The sequence below is a fragment of the Ranitomeya imitator genome, chromosome 1 (assembly GCF_032444005.1).
Source record: "Ranitomeya imitator isolate aRanImi1 chromosome 1, aRanImi1.pri, whole genome shotgun sequence".
NCBI lineage: Eukaryota > Metazoa > Chordata > Amphibia > Anura > Dendrobatidae > Ranitomeya > Ranitomeya imitator.
The window spans coordinates 857,794,247-857,814,337 of NC_091282.1; the positions used below are offsets into that span (position 1 = coordinate 857,794,247).

Sequence of the window (20,091 nt, forward strand, 5' to 3'; positions counted from 1 at the left end):
ACACACACACACACAGGTTGTCTCCAGGTGTATCCACTTTTTTCTTTCCTGTCTGTTTTGTGGTCCTCACCTTTGAGTTATATTGTTGTTATATTTTTGTGATTTGTTAATAAAAATATCCTTTTATTGAATTTGCTCTGGTGTGGAGCCTTCTTATATTGGTGTTTATATATTCTTTAAATGGTTTCCATTAGGATATATGCTTAGGTGTCTTGTAATATTACTACATTACCAGTGAAACATAATATTTATACAGACATAACATACACACAGTGGGGAAAATAGGCATTTGATGCACTGCTGATTTTGCACATTTTCCCACCTACAAAAAAATAAATAAATAATGGCGAGGTCTGTAATTTTTATTGTAGGTACACTACAGAGAATCTAAAAATAAAAACCAGAAATCACATTGTATGAGTTTTACATAATTTGCAAGAAATACACATTTGATATAATAGAAAAACAGGACTTCATATTTGGTACCAAAACCTTTTTTTGCAATTGCAGAGGTCAGACGTTTCCTGTAATTCAGCAAGTTTGCACACACTGCAGCAGGGATTTTGGCCCACTCCTTCATACAGATCTTTCAGGTTTCAAGGCTATCGCTGGGCAACATTGAGTTTCAGCTCCCTCCAAAGACTTTCTATTGTGTTCAGGTCTGGAGACTGGCTAGGCCACTTCAAATGAATGCTTACGGAGCCACTCCTTAGTTGGCTGGCTATGCTTTTTGGGTTATTGTCATGCTGGAAGACCCAGCCATGACCCATCTTCATTGTTTTTACCGAGGGAAGGAGGTTGTTGGCCAAAGTCTCCCAATACATGACCCTATCCCCAAAGTATGAGATTTCCCCAACCATGCTTCACAGTTGGGATGGTGTTTTTGGGGTTATACTCCTTCCCCTAAACTCGGCGAGTGGCGTCAATACCAAAATGTTCTATTTTGGTCTCATCTGACCACATGACCTACTGCCATGCCTCCTCAGGATCATCCAGATGGTCATTAGCAAACTTCAAACAGGCCTGGACATGTGCTGTCATGAGCAGGGGGACCCTGCGTGCCGTGCAGGATTTGAATCCATGATTGCATAGTGTGTTATTAACAGTAATGTTTGAGACTCTGGTCCCAGCTCTTCAGGCCATTGATCAGATCCTCCTGTGTAGTTTTGGGCTGATTCCTGACCTCTCTCAGAATCATCTTTACCGCACGAGGCGAGATCTTGCATGGAGACCCAGACTGAGGAAGATTGACAGTCATCTTGTGTTTCATCAATTTTCTAATAACTGTGCAATAACAGTTGTTGCCTTCTCACCAAGCTACTTGCCAATTGTCCTGTAGCCCATCCTAGTCTTGTGCAAGTCTACAAATTTGTCCCTGGTGTCCTTAGACCGCTCTTTGGTCTTGGCCATGGTGGAGTGGTTGGAGTCATCGAGTACGTGACAGCTAACGAGTGCAAAGTAGGAGGGCTTCTTAAAGAAAACTAACAGGTCTGTGAAAGCCATTCTTCTTGGTGGTTGGTAGGTGATCAAATACTTATTTCATGCAAGTGATAATGCGATTTTCTTTTTGCCATTTTTAAGATTCTCACAGTTGAAGTGTACCGATGATAAAAATTACAGATCTCTCCATTCTTTGTAGGTGGGAAAACTTGCAAAATCAGCAGAATATCAAATACTTATTTTCCCCACTGTGTGTAAAATATTAGTACAATGTCAAAGGAGGTCATAAGATATACTTACAAAACCGCACATTTATAGGCCAGATCATTATGGAGCTCAGTGACAGAGCAGCCACTAGAGAGACAGCTCCAGTTATGGTCACCATCACCCAGTGATAAAATGAAGTACAGGCAGGACAACAGTACTCAGTCCTAAGGGAAAGAAAACAAAAAAAAAAACAAAAACAAAAAAAACGTCAGATTGTACTAAGAATTACTTATCAATCTCAAAGTATGACTTTAAAGGAGCGTGGGTTTAGAAATATTAAGCAGCAAAAATAAAAAACCCACCCTGTTAACTAACGCAAGCAAAATTACATTCTTAAAATATTAACTGTCAATTTCGACAAGATAAACCAATAATCTTTTTACTGGAGGTAAGCTGCTTGTGATTGAATTCTATCTATTTTTTATCCTAGCTACATGGCTTTTAGCTGTTCGGTGAAAACACTAGAAATACTTACTGGCATGGGTGCAAAGACTGAATAATGACTACAGCCACGCCATTGGCCACTTTGTCGGTAAAGCTCATCGCTCCATACACAAATGCTCCACTGTGCTGTGGAATCAGATAAATAGTATTTGAGATCATAAACTTCAATGTTAATTGAGGGAGAGTACACATACATTTTTGACTTTCATACACTGCAACCATTGTTGGAAAATGTGCAGATTAATTCATTGCTGATCCACTGTGTTCTCATTGCAACACCAGACAAATTAGGAGCAAACTGCTGCTCTTAATTTACCTTTGGCGCATTCTCCATGTTGTGTTCCTTTTAGATATCTATAGTTGTTGGAGCAGTTTCCTTTTATATAGCTCCAAATACCATGTACAGCCATAACCACTAGATGAAAGCATGCAATTGTTATGTCCATATTGGTTTTCTCAAGAAATTTGTGCTGTGACAAAAATCTCTAGCAAAACATAACATTTCACTGAGGCCATTAGCTTCATTGATTTGAAACCCAGAAGTTACCTCCAGCACATTATGTTATATTATTATATTATGTTACCCAGAGGGATACCCGAAATGTAGATTCTGGTTTGCCTAATAGAAAGGTACTAGGACGAGAAGTCTTTAAGGAAGATGGGTGGTGTTGCATCCCCATACTGGGGTACCCAGAGGGAGCCTGAATCCCAAAGGAGGTGTAGTACAGCAACCACTGGGGGGAGTCAGATGTCCCAAGGGGTTGCTAAAGGTCGCAGGTAAAGACTTGCTCTGCTGGAGAGGTCATGGTCCTGGTCATATAACTGCCCAATATCCTATTCTCTACAAACAGATGGACTGTAGCATGAGGAGGCACTGTTAGTACTATGTCTACCCCTCCTGGAGTATGGACCAGCCCAGTGAGGGTCTACGGGCATGTCCTGTAATAATAAATGGGGTGCTGGTGTAAGGACTCTTGAACTCAGTTTGGCGACCCTAGTAAGGGCCACACTTCCCCCACCGGTTGGCCCCCAGAAAACATGTGGGTGTCTGCTTTTTTCACGGGGCCAACAAGGACTACACCATGGCCAGAGTGTATGTTAAAAAAAACAAACAAAAAAAAAAAACAAAACTGTGGGACAGACCCATGAGGTCGGTGTAGTTAAGGGCTTTCTACACCCGGTGATAATAGGGCAGGACTCAGGTCCCAGAATAGGTTAATGGCAGAAAGGGAGGATACCAAGTGACTCATACAGGAGCCAGTTCAACCATGATGAAATCCCATCACAGTTGGAGGTGGGAGAGTTCCCCTTGTGTGTCCTGGGTGGTGACGAGGACAAGACAGTGACCAGTGAGGCAGATTCTTGAACTAGGGGGTTTCTGGGAGAAAGTTTGGGACTGCTCAAATGTGGGTTCTTACTCTCAGAGGGGCATTTGACAAAGTGACTGAAATGGGGATGCTCAAAAGCTGGGGACTGACACCAGATTTCCACATTTTGCTTTAAATGAGGAGATGCTATATCAGGTCACTAAATTCAGGAATTTGTTGAGCAGCTTGTACTGGATCTCATGACTTGGGTAGGCATCTGGGAGTAGTCAAAACTCAAGACCGGGTCCTTCAGATGTTCTACTGGCCTGGGTGTCAGATTGATAACTACCGACAGTCCTGTGGGTGGGGGGTTGTCCACCTCATCTCCACCCCCGTATGTGGTCTGGCCGTTAAATAGTTGGCCTCCAGAGACATGCGTGTTCAGTAGGGCAGGAGAGAGGAACTCCAGTGCTTTGTGTCCTGGGAAGGAAAAGCTGAACCAGTCGTTACTGGAGTTGAGCGAATTTGTTCGGGTCCCTGCTTATTCGTCAAGCTATAGTGCTTACTGAATAAGCTGCAGAGGGAACCAGGATACATGGAGCACGCCGGCTGATCGGCTCCGCAGCTGCGTCACTGTCACAACACATGCATGGAGAGCCCAAACACACAGGCTTTCCATGCATGTGCTGTGACTGACACTGCCGCGACACATGCAGCTGTGGCGCCAATCAGCCGGCGCGCTCCATGTATCCAGGTTCCCTCTGCAGCTTATTCGGCAAGCGCTATAGCTTGCCAAATAAGCAGGGATCCGAACAAATTTGCTTAACTCTAGTTGTTACTATCCTGAGCTGGAATATCCCCACAGATGCAGATACTGTATACCATTTTGGTTTGGATTTTCCTGTTTATGCCTGAAGGTCTGTGTTTATTTTCACTATGTGTTGGTTTATGCCACATGTCTAATAAACCAACGGAAGATTTATAGAGACAGTGTGTGTCAGTGTACCTCCGTGTGCATCTGATCTACCACAGTGCATACTCTTGCTATATAAATATGACTGTACAGTTCAGTTAAAGGGATTATCCAGGACTTATTTATATGGGACCAAGAACTTCTAGGCAGGTAGTTGCCTGTTCTGCCCAGTACTTATCTGCCAGCCCAGTTGTCATGGACCACTCCTGTCACCAAGGTCACTTCGACAGAGCAGGTTTTCCACTCAGTAATGGAGAGGTCATACTGATGGGGAGCAGGGTGTCAATCAGCATGATGTTAGTAGTGAAGCCCTGTCGACAGAGCAGGGTGGAGGAAGAAGTGTTCTGTTGACGTGAAGTCAAATGAAACCAGAGAGTCACTGCCTGAGCGGTCAGATCTAGTTAGCAACTACTTTCCGTGCAAGTTCTTGGCTCCATACAAAAGTATAAGCAAAGTCCCAGATAACACCTTTTAATTAGGTTTACGGTATGTTGTGCAATCTATAGACCCAACTCCTGCTTTTACAGCTCACCATTTCCATCTAATGGATAAAATATTTATTGCAGAATACAGACATTGAACTATAGTTACCGAGTGGGGTCCAATGAGATCAGCAGTCATGGCAAGAGATGTGACCAAGATTGTAGCAGACCCAGATCCCAAAATAACTGCAGCTCCATACACTGCCACACTGAGGTCAGGATCGAGCGCTACCCAGGCCGAAAAAGCAGCAATGGCCAGGAGACCTATAAAATATGTAATCTGAAGAGGACAAAGGAGAAAAGGTTCACAAAGTGCAACTGAAATAAACATGATATTTTCTGATGAGACTTAAAAACTCACATTGCGTCCAATATATTTGTTGATTGGCTTCATAAGGAATGATGAAACAAACCCACTCACATACATGACCAGTGGAATTGTTGCAATGTAATTCTATTAAAGAGAAAATATATATGCAAGATGAAAAAAAAACCGGCACATTTTGGCTAAGTTATTAACCCATCTTGGATATTTATGGCATATACACAGGAAGTGAGCCAATTTCAAGAATAGGGCTTGTGGCGGCACATCTCAATTTACGTCAAGTATCTGAGAACATAAATAAGTTAAATATAAAATTAGAGATATACTCTATATTCTGTGGAGTCCCATTCCTGTTATTACACATATTAAAAAAAGAAGCCTTTTCTACAAGGAAATGTAATAAGCATATACACTAGAACATGTATACGAAAAACACTGGATCAGATAAGCACAAGTACCTTTAGTACAAAATAATATGTAGTAGATGTCAGTCTATGATAGTGCATAGTTTTCTGTGGCCATGTGCATACTCATTAGTAAGTTACTAGTAGTATGCTAACGAGAACAAACGATTTCCGCTGTCCACAGATTTCAGGAAGAATATGCAGGATGGAAAAAAAAAAAGAAAAAGAAAAAAAAACATACATAGGAAACGGTCAACTTCTCGTTGTCAGAGTCAAAATTCAAGTATAAAAGCCATTAACAGGAAACTGTACTAACTAGTTTCAGGCAATACATATTTTAGTGCAAACGTTTGGAAAATTCTATGTTTTTGTGCCACAGATGAGTTGAGCAACCCGTTAGTTGACATGCAAGGGCAAACTACATGACAACTTTCTCTACATGAAGTTAGAATCTTTGGATAATGCTTAAGAAAGTTGAAAAGCTCTCACTCTTTAGAGTATGCAATAATAAAAATGAAAAAGATCTTACCTTTGGAAGATGTAAGGAATATGTCAAGTAGACCGCTATATATGTTTGTGCCAAATTTACTATGAGTCGAGTGCACATGTATAAAAGAGCCACCTGAAAAAGCAACAAGTTGGGTTAAAAGAAGATTGAATAAAACCCTTCCTAAATACATGGTCACTGCCACCACTACATTCATATAATCACACTTCAATTTACCTGATAGAAAGAAGGTTCTAAAAGCCAGTGTTTCCACAGAAGCATCCGCTCAGGTGAGCTGGAAAGTGGCTTGTGATGATCTCCGTCGTCATCTGTTTCTGGAAGGCGTTGAAAACGTGAATTTTCCTTTGTTCCAATGTGGAATAATAAAGAAAATAATGCCCCAATGCCCACTACAATGAGGGCCAAAGTCTGCAATACAGAAAATAATTTTTTTTCCCCACAGATTAAATACTACTTCATAGATTCTACAAAGTAGATCTAAGCCACTTGATTTTACATAATCAAAATGGGGTACATTGGTTGCAAGATGTTCCCAAAAAAAAAAAAAAGGGGGGGGGGGAGAGTGGGGGTTTGGGTTAAAGTTAAACTTTGTCTTGGAGTGCAAGAGGTCTTCAGGGTAATTAAAAAACAGCATGCAATTTTTGAAGAATTAAAGAAGAAAAAAAAAAATTATACATATATACACACACACAATTATGTGGTTACAAGAGATGCACTCTTCATACCATTTACTCCAGAGGTGTTGGTCTTCTAGTGCATAAAACAATTTCCTTTAATTGTAGATTCTTCCAGGGATGATAAGGGGAGCATTGTAGATGTTCATTTTTTAATCTACCATTTTGAATGTGCCATTAGTCTATGTTCACCTTTCTTAACTTGAATGTTCCCCTCAGGAAAACTGGCCAAATATTCCTCTACTAATCATGGGAGATTTTAGTAATATTTGTAACCTGTCGATAGGGTCAAATTTAGTGGAGGCGAGGACTCCCATCTCCTTATTGGTCAGTCTAAGGGTATGTGCACACGATGCAGATTTAGTGCAGTTCTGCAGCGTTTTTTTTCTGCAGCAGAAACGCTGCAGAACTGCACTGTGAGTTACAATTCAATGAAAATCAATAGGAAAAAAAAAAAAAGCTGTGCACATGGTGTAGAAAAATCCGTGCAGAAACGCTGCAGATTTCAAAGAAGTGCATGTCACTTCTTTTGTGCAGTTCTGCAGTGTTTCTGCACCCATTGACTCCCATTTTGTGGGTCAAATCCGCATAAAAACTGCAGATGTAAAAACCATCTGCAGATTTTATGCGGATTTGGGTGTCAAAACCGCAGCAGACGGAAGTGACGTCAGTGATGTGGAGGAAGTGTGTGGGCGGAGTGTAGTGAAAATGGAGTCGTACCGTCGGATGGGGATGGATGTGAAGCGCATGGTGGAAATGGTATGTAGTGTCTGTGTGTGTCGGTCTGTGTGTCTGTCTCTCTGTCAGTAGTGTGTCAAACAGAAATCAGTCCCAGGAGCGCTGAAGGAAACTCAGACAACATATGTCGTTTGCCACAACGCGTTTCAACGGTAAACACAGTCTTCAGGTGGGAGTTTATTAATGGGAACAGGAAGGCAGTATTTAAACAATAAACAGCCAATCACAATGCTGTTTACAGATTTACAAATTTAAAGGAACATTCACTGATAAATATAATCATATAAATTCAAAATATTAAAATCATGAAAACAAGGGTTTTTTTTTGTTTGTTTTTTAAATCTACATATAATATTTAAAATTTAAAACCATATCACAGATAAAAAATAATAAATAAAAGTCTACACCTATATAGACAAAAAGTTACGTGTTCAATAATTACGACTCTTATCTAGCTACTTTCTCAATCATTAAGTTAAGCCCCTCAGGGGTTAATGTACCGAGCTTAAAAATCCAAAAACTCTCACGATTCACAAGACTATTAAAACGATCCGCCGCAGAGTCAGGTACATGATCAATAATTAATTTTAGCGTTTTAAGATCCTTATGGTGTGCTGTTAAAAAAGGTTTTGAAAGGCTGTGCAGGAGAAAGCCATTGCGAATGTTTTGGCGATGCTTATTAAGTCTGGCGTGCATTGTTTGTATGGTTCGGCCTACATATTGCAGGCCGCACCCACATTCCAACAGGTAAACCACATATGTGGATTGGCAATTTAAATGAAAATTAATCTTGTACGAAGTGCCTGTAACATTGGATTTAAAATGAGTTAGCCCATTAAGGATGGAGGTACAGCAGAGACATCTTGGGGCTGTTTGTTCCAAAGTGCATTTTGATCACTGAGAACCTATCTCAGTGATCAAAATAAAATAAATAGTAAATGACCCCCCCCCCCCCCCTTTGTCACCCCCATAGGTAGGGACAGTAAAAAAATAAAGAATTTTTTTTTTCCCACTAAGGTTAGAATAGGGTTAGGGTTAGGGCTAGGGTTAGGGTATGACATGACATGGACAAATTTTTTTTTTTAACTTTATTAATTTAGCTTTAAAAAACGCGCACAAAAAACTTGCATCTCATCGACACTTCTCGGTATCACAGATATTGATTACTCCCCTAGATCTTTATAAGATGTTGTTCAAGATGCAAGAGGACCTGATAAGGGCTAGATTCTCACAAGGTTTGAAGCCAAATCTGTTCTGGCTGAATGTGAGATTGGAGGAATTATTTGCTATTCATTTGGGTTCTGCATCAATTAATGTGGTATGGTACTGATTAGAGGGAAATATTGTTAATGATTATTTTCCAAGTCCTTTTGTTGTGAAGTCTGGGAAACGGAGGCATCATTTATTTAGAAAAACAGCCCTGAAAACTTAATACAGTGGAAGGAGTCTCAAAAGCAACTAAAGTCTTTTCAAATGGAGCCATAAACCTATGTTTTTTAAAACCTCAAATTATGAGGATTGAGAGACCACTGGTCTGTTACTTGCAAAGAAGGTGTAGGATCAAAATTAAAAATGTTTTCATATAATCAACTCATACATAGAGGGCAATCTAGTATTTCATTGGTATTAAAAACTACAAGTCCTGCATAGCTTTTATTCGGATTTGCACTACGGTAATTTAGGGTAAATTACACTAAACAGGACTTAATTGGTTATTTGTCTGAGATGACCCTCCACTAAGGATAGGGATTTTTTAGATTAGCTCCTGGGGTTGATGGCCTTCCAATAGAAATACTTTGAGGGAGAATTGTTACCACATTATTTGGAAATTAAGAATACCTTTTTAATCAGGGACACTCCCAAACTCCCTTTAAAAAGGGCAGTAATTGCTCTGCCCAAAGAAGTGAAAGAAAGATATCCGATTTGTACAGGCAGATATTATTGATATCAGATGTTAAAATCCTGGCCAAAATCTTTGCTTCCATCAGAGTACAGCGACTGAATCAGTAATTCCTCCTGACCAGGCAGGGTTTATGCCCTCCAAGTCAACTGCTAGAAACCTGCGTAAGCCAAGCCATTTTTTTATTTTTAATCTGCAAGCGGCATAGGTGGAACCCAATCAAAAAGCTATTCTATGATTAGGCGCCACTAAGACTTTATAGTGTTGGGTTACATTTTGGCGGTGTTAAAGAAAATGGGCTATGCTACTATACAGAGTTCCAACTGCTAAAATAAGAGTCAATGGAGAGCTCAGAATCTAGAGCCATACAGGGGAATGAGACAGGGTTGCCCATTGTCCTTTTGCCCTGGCAATTGAGCCCTGTAGTTAGACAACACCCAGGGCTGGAAGGTTTTAAGTACTGGAAGAAAGAAGGGTCGCTCTCTATGCAGACAACCTTTTATGATTTTTTAAGAGGGCCAATTCACTTTCAATTATAATGGAAATTATGAAGGCTTTTGAGTCCTTCTCAGGATTGACTATACATTTGTCAAAGTCTGTTTTGTTGCCTTTGGAGAGGATTGATACCACCTGGGACAGATATTTGAATTTTAAAACCATCTTTGAATCTAGGTTACAAAAGACCATCTCTGAGTCTTTGGATCTAGTCATCAGTGGACAAAGTACTTAAGGGTAAATTGCCATAATCTGCTCGGGGGAAGAAAAACATTGTTAATAAAAAGCTTGGCATAAGGCACATTCTATATACTACTCAATTCACCCACTTGGATTCCAAAGTACTGGTTTAGAAAGATGCACAATACTCCCAGGAAGGAGGAGAGGAAGACGAAGGATAAAGCTGGAAAAGATGCAGCTGCCTGAAAAGCTGGGGGTGATGGGGAAGATTAGCGTTACCACTAGGGTTGAGCGACCTTGACCTTTTTAGAGTCGAGCCGTGTTTCGCGAAACCCGACGATGTTAGAAGTCGAGTAGAGTGGAATTGGCCGATTATCGCGAAAAGTCGGGTATCGACCGAAACACGAAACCCAATGCAAGTCAATGGGGGAGCATAGTCGGCAGTGAGTGGAGGCCAGGAAAACACCTACACTGCCCATTTTAATGGCAAAAACATCCATTCTTGTTACAGAAGCTTGTCAATCGTAATTTAGCTTATAATAATTGGAAGGCATTTGAAATTGGGGGTCATTTGGCTAAAGTTGTGGGGGGTAGGGCTGGTTCAAGTAATTAGTGGGCCCATTAAATCTGGACGACGTCACGGCAGTGGAGCAGGGAGAGGTAAGTATTTCAACTTTGCAAGTGCTGTGATCCTGAGCAAGCAGGGGGGGCCCACTCGTTGGCATTGGCACTGGCACAGGGCCCCTCAAAGTACAGCGGTGTGTTTGCACGGCGGGGGCGCCTCCCACCGGCAGCAACACTTTTGCGTACTATGAGAGGCCCTGTGCCAGTGACGTCGCCAACTAGTATTCCTCCCCCCACCTGATGAAGGAACCTGCACTTTCATCTGCACCTTCCTCTTTGTCCCTGTGTAAGGTGGTATGGTATGCGGGAAGAGGAACCTGACTTGGAGATTCTTTGGCAAAGGTTGTGATGACGATCTTTTCTTCCTTGTGGACGGCTGTAGGCCCGACTTTTGGAGATTTGGGATCCAGCCCAGGGACTCGAGAATACCCAGAGTTTTTGATACATCTTGGTTCAGCTCAGATGTTGAAGGAGCCATGATAAGAAGATCGTCTAGGTAAGGGACCAGGCAGATTCCCTGAAGACGGAGGAAGATTACTGCTTCTCATGATTTTCGAGAATACCCTCGGGGCCAAGGATACTCCAAAAGGGAAGCACATTGAACTGGTAGTGAGTTATCCTGCGGTTGTGGGAATCGCAAACTTGAGGAACCTCCTGTGATCCAGATGGATTGGAACGTGATGATAGGCGTCCCATAGGTCTATCGTTGCCATTACCCAGTCTTGCCCAATAAGAGGGATTGCGGTCTTGACTGACTCCATCTTGAACCTCCGATACTTGATGACCTGGTTCAAAGGTTTTAAATTTATGATCAGTCTGCGTTTCCCGGAGGGTTTCCTTATGAGGAATATTCGAGAGTAATGACCTCTGCCTAAGTCCTGCTGAGGTACATGGGAGATCACTTTCTCGCAAGAGTTCCTTGATTTGAAGGAGAAAGGAGTTGGAGGTCTGGGGGTTGTTCCGGGGTAATTCTTAGGCAATGTGGGGGGGCTCTCGAATTCCAATTTCAGCCCGAATTGTAATGTGTGGAGGATCCACTGGTTCGTGGATGTGGACTGCCATTGGGTGAGAAACCGTGAGAGCCGGCCCCCAACCGGAGAGTCGCTGTTTGTCCCGAGTCTGTTGCTGTTGAGGCACATGGATATTCCCGCCTCTACCCCCCTTCGGATAGCTCCAACGACCCATTTTACCTTTTCCCCTAAAGTCCTTCTGGGAGAACTGGTCACGACGGGGACGAAAAAAACGCTTCCTAGCAACCTTTTGTTCAGGAAGCGATTTCTTCCCATCAGAAGCCTTATCCAGGATATCATCCAGTACTGGCCCGAACACATGGTGACCCTGAAAGGGGATGGCGCAGAATTTGGTTTTAGATCCAATATCGCCTCCCCAATATTTTAAGCCAAAGAGCTCTCCTCCTCCCTGAGTTCGAGAACTAGGGACCGTGCAGCCACACGAACGGACTCTCCTGAAGCATCGGTTAAGAATCCCAAAGCCTTTTGAAGAAGGGGAAGGGAGTCCAGGATATCCTCTCTGTAAGTACCCTGGGAGAGATGTTCCTCTAATTTGCGAAGCCAGAGGACCAGGGCCCTGGCGACGCAAGTAGAAGCAATATTTGCTTTAAGAAGATTTGTAGAGGACTCCCAGGACTTTTTTAGGTGGCTCTCTATTTTTCGATCCATTGGATCTTTCAATTGAGAAGAGTCCTCAAATGGGAGAGACGTCTTTTTGTGACTTTAGAGACCTGAACATCCACTCTGGGAACCTCCCAAATAGAATTATTGCCATCTAAGGGAAACCGTTTTTTAAAGTCTGAAGGAACACTAAGGTCCTTCTCTGGGGAAGCCCATTCTTGGAAAATGAGATTTTGAACATTTTCATGTATAGGAAACCCTTTTTAAGGCTTGGGTTTCAGACCCCCAAACATTACATCTTGCACGGAATGTTTTTCCTCTACTTCCTCAACCCCCATGGTGCTTCTTACTATGGAGACCAGCTCATCCATATCCTCAGAGGAAAAGTAATATTCCCCCTCCCCCCCCAATCAACTTTAGGGGTGGATGTGGAGCCCTCATTCTCCCAATTATCGTCTGACTCAGAGGAATGGACCTCACCCGAGTCAGAATCAGTATTGACTGGGGCCATTTTCCTCTTTTTAGGAGGAGGAGGCGGCGACACTTGAGGTTGGGAGAAGGCCGCCATGGAGGATTGTACCTCCTGTTTAATCAAGCTTTTAATGCTGTCCAGGAGGGAGGGCTGTTCAGCACGTAATAGGTCATCCGTACAGGGTTGACACAGGGTCTTCTTATAGGCGGAGGGTAGCCGGGAGCCACAAACACCACACTTGCGGCTAGGTTTACTCTTTGGGGCAGAGACCTTTTCTCCCTAGAAGAGAGGTATACTAAGTGACCCATTTAAACATGGCTGAAAAGTAAAGGGACCAGCCCAGCTACCCACGGCAGGAGGGGGAACGCTGGGATCTGCAGATGGAGCAGAGGCTTTGTCAAGCTGTATACAGTCACACAGACAAGGAGACAGCGTCTTACCTGGAGGCCCAGACCAAGATATGAAGGTATCGAGGTCCCCAGCGATAACCACGTGCTCCTCCCTCTTCGGTCCATAGGGAGGCTTGAGACGACCATATCCTGTCTGTGATTCCCGCCGGTGGCCACCGACCTCATGGAACGCAGGAGACGGCGTGCATTCCAACGTGGAGCCCCAGGCCGCGAACTGGAAGAGTGATGACGTCACATCCGACGCGCGCGCGAACCCGGAACTCCACACGAACTCTGGAGGAGGACAACGCCGGGGAGCTCAGTGAGGACCCTCCCTGCTTTGCCCCTGAGTGACGCGGGAAGGATTGCCCGAGTGCACCGATAGAGATGGAGACTGAGCGCAGCATGTGGAGGAGGAGAGGATCACCGCCCGACCTCGGCTGCCCGGCGGTAAGAAAATCCAGGTGCTCCGTTCACCGGCTGTGACAGCACCTGCAGGACCACTTCATGCCCCACTGGGGGATAGGAAAAACACTGGAAATAGCAGGAAGGAGAGGATTATTTAACATCTGTGATCCTGTCCTCCACGGTGACTGTTGTAGAAGGTGACTAGAGAAACATCGCACTGCACTCGGATATCACCTGAGTGCAGTGCGATTCCTGCCCACACCGGCAGCAGAGGAAATGGAGAAATTACTTTCTCAGTCTCCTCCACAGCTGTGCTCCGATCCCGTCATGCGAGAGGATTGGATCACAAAGCACCGACACTCCACAGCAGAGCGTCATTAGCTCTCGCATCAGATGCGATTGGCTAGTTGGACCCTGGCCTTGGGCTATGATAGCCTGGAAGACTGATCCCTAAGGAGCAGATGCTAGAAGATGTCTGTGTACCAAGTCTGAATAAACCAGTTTGAGGCCAATAAGATTGTTGGCATGACTGAGCTAAGAATCCTGGGGAGAAGAGGCAGCAGGTATACATTAGGTTTTACAGGAGTCCATCATGACAACACCACCAGGAGGTAGTCATTCATATCCTTGCAGCGCTGGAGTCCTGGGTTCAAACCCCACCAAGGACAACATCTGCAGAGAGTTTGTATGTTCTCTCCATGTTTGCGTGGGTTTCCTCTGGGTACTCCGGTTTTCTCCCACATTTCAAAGACATACTGATAGGGAATTTAGATTGTGAGCCCCAACGGGGACAGCGATGATAATGTGTGCAAACTGTAAAGCGCTGCGGAATAGGTTAGCGCTATATAAAAGTAAAGATTATTATTACTATTATTATTATTATCATCCTTCCCTCAGAAACCCATTGGATAATTTATAGTGATGAGCGATCAGTCTTGTCACACTAATCTGATTTTATGAGGAAGATTGTTCCAAACGAGACCTGGTTAAGGTTGTGAAAGTTGTCCATCTTGACTTTTCGAAGGCATTCAATATGGTGCCACAAATGGTTAAATAAAGGAGAAAAATGGGACTAGAGGAAAATAAGTCTAATTGAGAAACCAATAGCTTAGTGATCAGAAAGTTTATTAAGAGAGATACCATGTGCGTCAGTTAACTGGTGTACATCAGGTGCCAGTATTGGATCTCCTTCAATTTTTAACACCTTCACGACGAAGCCCTTTATCGTCTGTTATCTGCTCCCTTTCTTCCAAGAGCCATAACTTATTTTTCTATCAATATGGCCACGTTAGGATTTGTTTTTTGCAGGAGTTGTACTTTTGAAAACACACCATTGGTTTTACCATGTCATGTACTCGAAAAAGGGAAAAAAAAATACAAGTGAGGAGAAATTGAAACAAAGTCTCCCCCCCCTCCCCATGTTCACTAAATGCTAAAACCGACCAGTCATTAGTATTCTCCAGGTCATTACAAGCTCAGACAAACACGTATAGTTTTTTTTTTTTTCATTTAAGTGGTGAAATAAAAAATCCAAAGTTTGTTTGTAAAAAAAAAAAACAAACAAAAAAAAAAAAACAGCATTGTTTTCTGGGACTCGTAACGTCTCCATTTTTTCGTGATGTGGGGCAGGCTGAGGGCTTATTTTTTGCGTGCCGAGCTTACGTATTTATTGATACCATTTAGGTGTTGATATAATCTTTTTATTGCATGTTGTGGCAACTAAAAAAAAAAAAATTCTGGGGTTTTGATTTTTTTCACTGCCATTTACCGATCGGATTAATTCTTTTCTATAGCTTATAAGATCGGGCGATTCTGAAAGCAGCAATACCAAATACGTGCATGTTTGATTTCTTTTTTTATTTTTCTAATTGAATGGGGCAAAAGGGGGGCGATTTAAACTTTTATACACACACGTGGTAAAAATTGTTGGTACCCTTCATTTAATGACAGAAAAACCCATAATGGTCACAGAAATAACTTGAATATGACAAAAGTAATATTAACCCCTTTACCCCCAAGGGTGGTTTGCATGTCAATGACCAGGCCAATTTTTACAATTCTGACCCTTTATGAGGTTATAACTCTGGAAAGCTTCAACAGATCCCAGTGATTCTGACATTGTTTTCTCATGACATATTGTACTTCATGATAGTGGTAAAATTTCTTTGGTAATACCTGCGTTTATTTGTGAAAAAAAAACGAAAATTTGGCGAAAATTTTGCAATTTTCCAACTTTGAATTTTTATGCAATTAAATCACAGAGATATGTCACAAAATACTTAATAAATAACATTTCCCACATGTCTACTTTACATCAGCACAATTTTGGAACCAAAGTTTTTTTTTGTTAGGGAGTTATAAGGGTTAAAATTTGACCAGCAATTTCTCATTTCTACAACACCATTTTTTTTTTTAGGGACCACATCTCATTTGAAGTCATTTTGAGGGGTCTATATGATAGAAAATACCCAAGTGTGACACCATTCTAAAAACTGCACCCCTCAAGGTGCTCAAAACCACATTCAAGAAGTTTATTAACCCTTCAGGTGTTTCACAGGAATTTTTGGAATGTTTAAAAAAAAAAAAATGAACATTTAACTTTTTTTCACAAAAAATTTACTTCAGCTCCAATTTGTTTTATTTTACCAAGGGTAACAGGACAAATTGTACAACAACTTTTGGGGTCCATTTTCTCCTGAGTACGCTGATAGCCCATATGTGGGGGTAAACCACTGTTTGGGCGCATGGCAGAGCTCGGAAGGGAAGGAGCGCCATTTGACTTTTCAATGCAAAATTGACTGGAATTGAGATGGGACGCCATGTTGCATTTGGAGAGCCACTGATGTGCCTAAACATTGAAACCCCCCACAAATGACACCATTTTGGAAAGTAGCCCCCCCTAAGGAACTTATCTGGATGTGAGGTGAGCACTTTGCATTATAAACTTCTGTGAAGCCCTTGGTGGGTCAGAGCCATAAAAATAAAACAAAATTTTTTTCCCCAAAAAATTATTTTTTAGCCTCCAGTTTTGTATTTTCCCGAGGGTAACAGGACAAATTGTACAACAACTATTGGGGTCCAATTTCTCCTGAGTATGCCGATACCCCATATGTGGGGGGGAACCACCGTTTGGGCGCAAGGGAGGGCTCGGAAGGGAAGGAGCGCCATTTGGAATGCAGACTTAGATGGAATGGTCTGCAGGCGTCACACTGCGTTTGCAGAGCCCCTAAACAGTAGAAACCCCCCACAAGTGACCCCATATTGGAAACTAGACCCCCCAAGGAACTTATCTAGATGTGCTGTGAGAACTTTGAACCCCAAGTGTTTCATTACAGTTTATAACGCAGAGCCATGAAAATAAAATCTTTTTTTTCCCACAAAAATTATTTTTTAGCCCCCAGTTTTGAATTTTCCCCAAGGGTAACAGGAGAAATTGGACACCAAAATTTGTTGTCCGATTTGTCCTGAGTACGCCGATACCCGATATGTTGGGGTACACCCCTGTTTGGGCACACGGGAGAGCTCGGAAGGGAAGGAGCACGGTTTTACTTTTTCAACGCAGAATTGGCTGGAATTGAGATCGGACGCCATGTCACGTTTGGAGAGCCCCTGATGTGCCTAAACAGTGGAAACCCCCCAATTATAACAAACCCTAATGCAAACACACCCCTAACCCTAATCCCAACGGTAACCCTAACCACACCTCTGACCCAGACACATCCCTAACCCCAATCCCAACCCTATTCCCAACCGTAAATGTAATCCAAACCCTAACCCTAACTTTAGCCCCAACCCTAACTGTAGCCTTAACCCTAGCCCTAACGCTAATGGGAAAATGGAAATAAATACATTTTTTTAATTTTTCCCTAACTAAGGGGGTGATGGGGGGGTTTGATTTACTTTTATAGCGGGTTATTTAGCGGATTTTTATGATTGGCAGCCGTCACACACTGAAAGACGCTTTTTATTCCAAAAAATATTTTTTGCGTTACCACATTTTGAGAGCTATAATTTTTCCATATTGGAGTCCACAGAGTCATGTGAGGTCTTGCTTTTTGCGGGACGAGTTGACGTTTTTATTGGTAACATTTTCGGGCACGTGACATTTTTTGATTGCTTTTTATTCCAATTTTTGTGAGGCAGAATGACCGAAAACCAGCTATTCATGAATTTCTTTTGGGGGAGGCGTTTATACCATTCCGCGTTTGGTAAAATGGATAAAGCAGTTTTATTCTTCGGGTCAGTACGATTACAGAGATACCTCATTTATATTTTTTTTTTATGTTTTGGCGCTTTTATACGATAAAAACTATTTTATAGAAAAAATTATTTTGGCATCGCTTTATTCTGAGGACTATAACCATTTTTTCGCTGATGATGCTGTATGGTGGCTCGTTTTTTGCGGGACAAGATTACGTTTTTAGCGGTACGATGGTTATTTACATCTGTCTGTTTGATCGCGTGTTATTCCACTTTTTGTTCGGCGGTATGATAAAGCGTTTTTTGCCTTTTTTTCTCACGGTGTTTACTGAAGGGGTTAACTAGTGGGACAGTTTTATAGGTTGGGTCGTTACGGACGCGGCGATACTAAACATGTGCACTTTTATTGCTTGGTTTTTTTTATTTAGATAAAGAAATGAATTTATGGGAATAATTTTTTTTTTTTTTTTATTAACTTTTTTACTTTGTCCCGGGGGGGGACATTACAGATCGGTGATCTGACAGTTTGCGCAGCACTCTGTCAGATCACTGATCTGACTTAGAGAACTGCAGGCTTCACAGTGCCTGCTCTGAGCAGGCTCTGTGAAACCACCTCCCTCCAGGACCTGGATGCCGCGGCCATCTTGGATCCGGGCCTGGAGCAGGGAGGGAGGTAAGCAGACCCTCGCAGCAACACGATCACATCGCGTTGCTGCGGGGGGGCTCAGGGAAGCCCGCAGGGAGCCCCCTCCCTGCGCGATGCTTTCCTGTACCACCTGTACACCGCGATCATGTTTGATCGCGGTGTGCCGGGGGTTAATGTGCCGGGAGCGGTCCATGAACGCTCCTGGCACATAGTGCCGGATGTCAGCAGCGATAGGCAGCTGACACCGGGCCGCGATCGGCCACGCTCCCCCTGTGAGCGCGGCCGATCGCTATGACGTACTATCCCGTCGAGGGTCAGATAGGCGCAGGGCACCTCGACGGGATAGTACATCTAAGGTCAGAGAGGGGTTAAATGAAAGATCTATGAATGTGAACAAATGAGAGTCAGACATTGCTTTTCAACCATGCTTTCACAGAATGGAAAAAAAAAACCACACAAACAAAACCATGAAATAAGCCTGGACAGAAATGATGGTACCCTTAACTTAATATTTTGATGCACAAACTTTTGAGGCAAACAATTCCTGTAACTGTCAATGAGACTTCTGCACCTCTCGACGGGTATTTTGGCCCACACCTCAAGAGCCGACTGCTCCAGTTGTATCATGTTTAAAGGTTGCCTTTTCCAGACGGCATGTTTTATCTCTTTCCAAAGATGCTCAATAGGATTTTGGGTCATTATCCTGTTGCAAGACCCATGACCTGCGAATAAGACCAAGCTTTCTGACACGGGGCAGCACATTTCTCTCTAGAATCCCTTGATAGTCTTGAGATTTCATTGTACCCTGCACAGATTCTAGACACCCTTTGCCATATGCAGCAAAGCAGCCCCACAACATAACAGAGCCTCCTCTGTTGTGAATTCTGTGGCTGAATTCACTCCTGTGGTCACAAGTGGTACTGCAGCTTCTGAGCTTCCTCCCTCAGGTGTTCTGGTGAGCTCGTTGGCTGCTTTGTTATTTAACTCCGCCTGATTCTGTCTTCCTTGCTCCTTGTCAATGTTCCAGTGTTGGATCTGAGCTTCTGGATCTTTCCTGTGGCCTGCTGCTCTGCTTAGATAAGTGCTTTTTTGCTTTTGTTGCTGCTTTTTCTGTCCAGCTTGTCAATTCGTTTTGCTGGAAGCTCTGAGACGCAAAGGGTGTACCGCCGTGCCGTTAGTTCGGCACGGTGGGTCTTTTTGCCCCCTTTGCGTGGTTTTTTGCAGACTGCAAAGTTCTCTTTGCTATCCTCGCTCTATCTAGAATATCGGGCCTCACTTTGCTGAATCTATTTCATCCCTACGTTTGTCTTTTCTTCTTGCTAACAGTCATTATATGTGGGGGGCTGCCTTTTCCTTTGGGGTATTTCTCTGAGGCAAGTCAGGCTTGTTTTTCTATCTTCAGGCTAGTCAGCTCCTCAGGCTGTGCCGAGTTGCATAGGTAGTGTCAGGCGCAATCCACAGCTGCCTTTAGTTGTGCTTAGGATAGGTTCAGGTATTGCGGTCTACAGAGATTCCACGTCTCAGAGCTCGTTCTATTGTTTTTGGGTTATTGTCAGATCACTGTATGTGCTCTGATTGCTGGCA

General features: G+C 42.9%; 1 protein-coding gene across 2 annotated transcripts in view; it reads right to left on the reverse strand.

Annotated features, from left to right (window-relative positions):
- Positions 1–20,091, reverse strand: part of MFSD12 (major facilitator superfamily domain containing 12) — a 117,288-nt gene that overhangs the window by 35,333 nt on the left and 61,864 nt on the right. For both annotated transcript variants that reach the window (XM_069741976.1, XM_069741986.1), the window contains exons 4-9: positions 6,367–6,558; positions 6,172–6,264; positions 5,275–5,367; positions 5,023–5,193; positions 2,183–2,277; positions 1,741–1,871 (exon numbers count right to left, since the gene is read on the reverse strand). In XM_069741976.1, the coding sequence (XP_069598077.1) occupies positions 1,741–1,871; positions 2,183–2,277; positions 5,023–5,193; positions 5,275–5,367; positions 6,172–6,264; positions 6,367–6,558 (775 nt within the window). The remainder of the gene's footprint in view (positions 1–1,740; positions 1,872–2,182; positions 2,278–5,022; positions 5,194–5,274; positions 5,368–6,171; positions 6,265–6,366; positions 6,559–20,091) is intronic.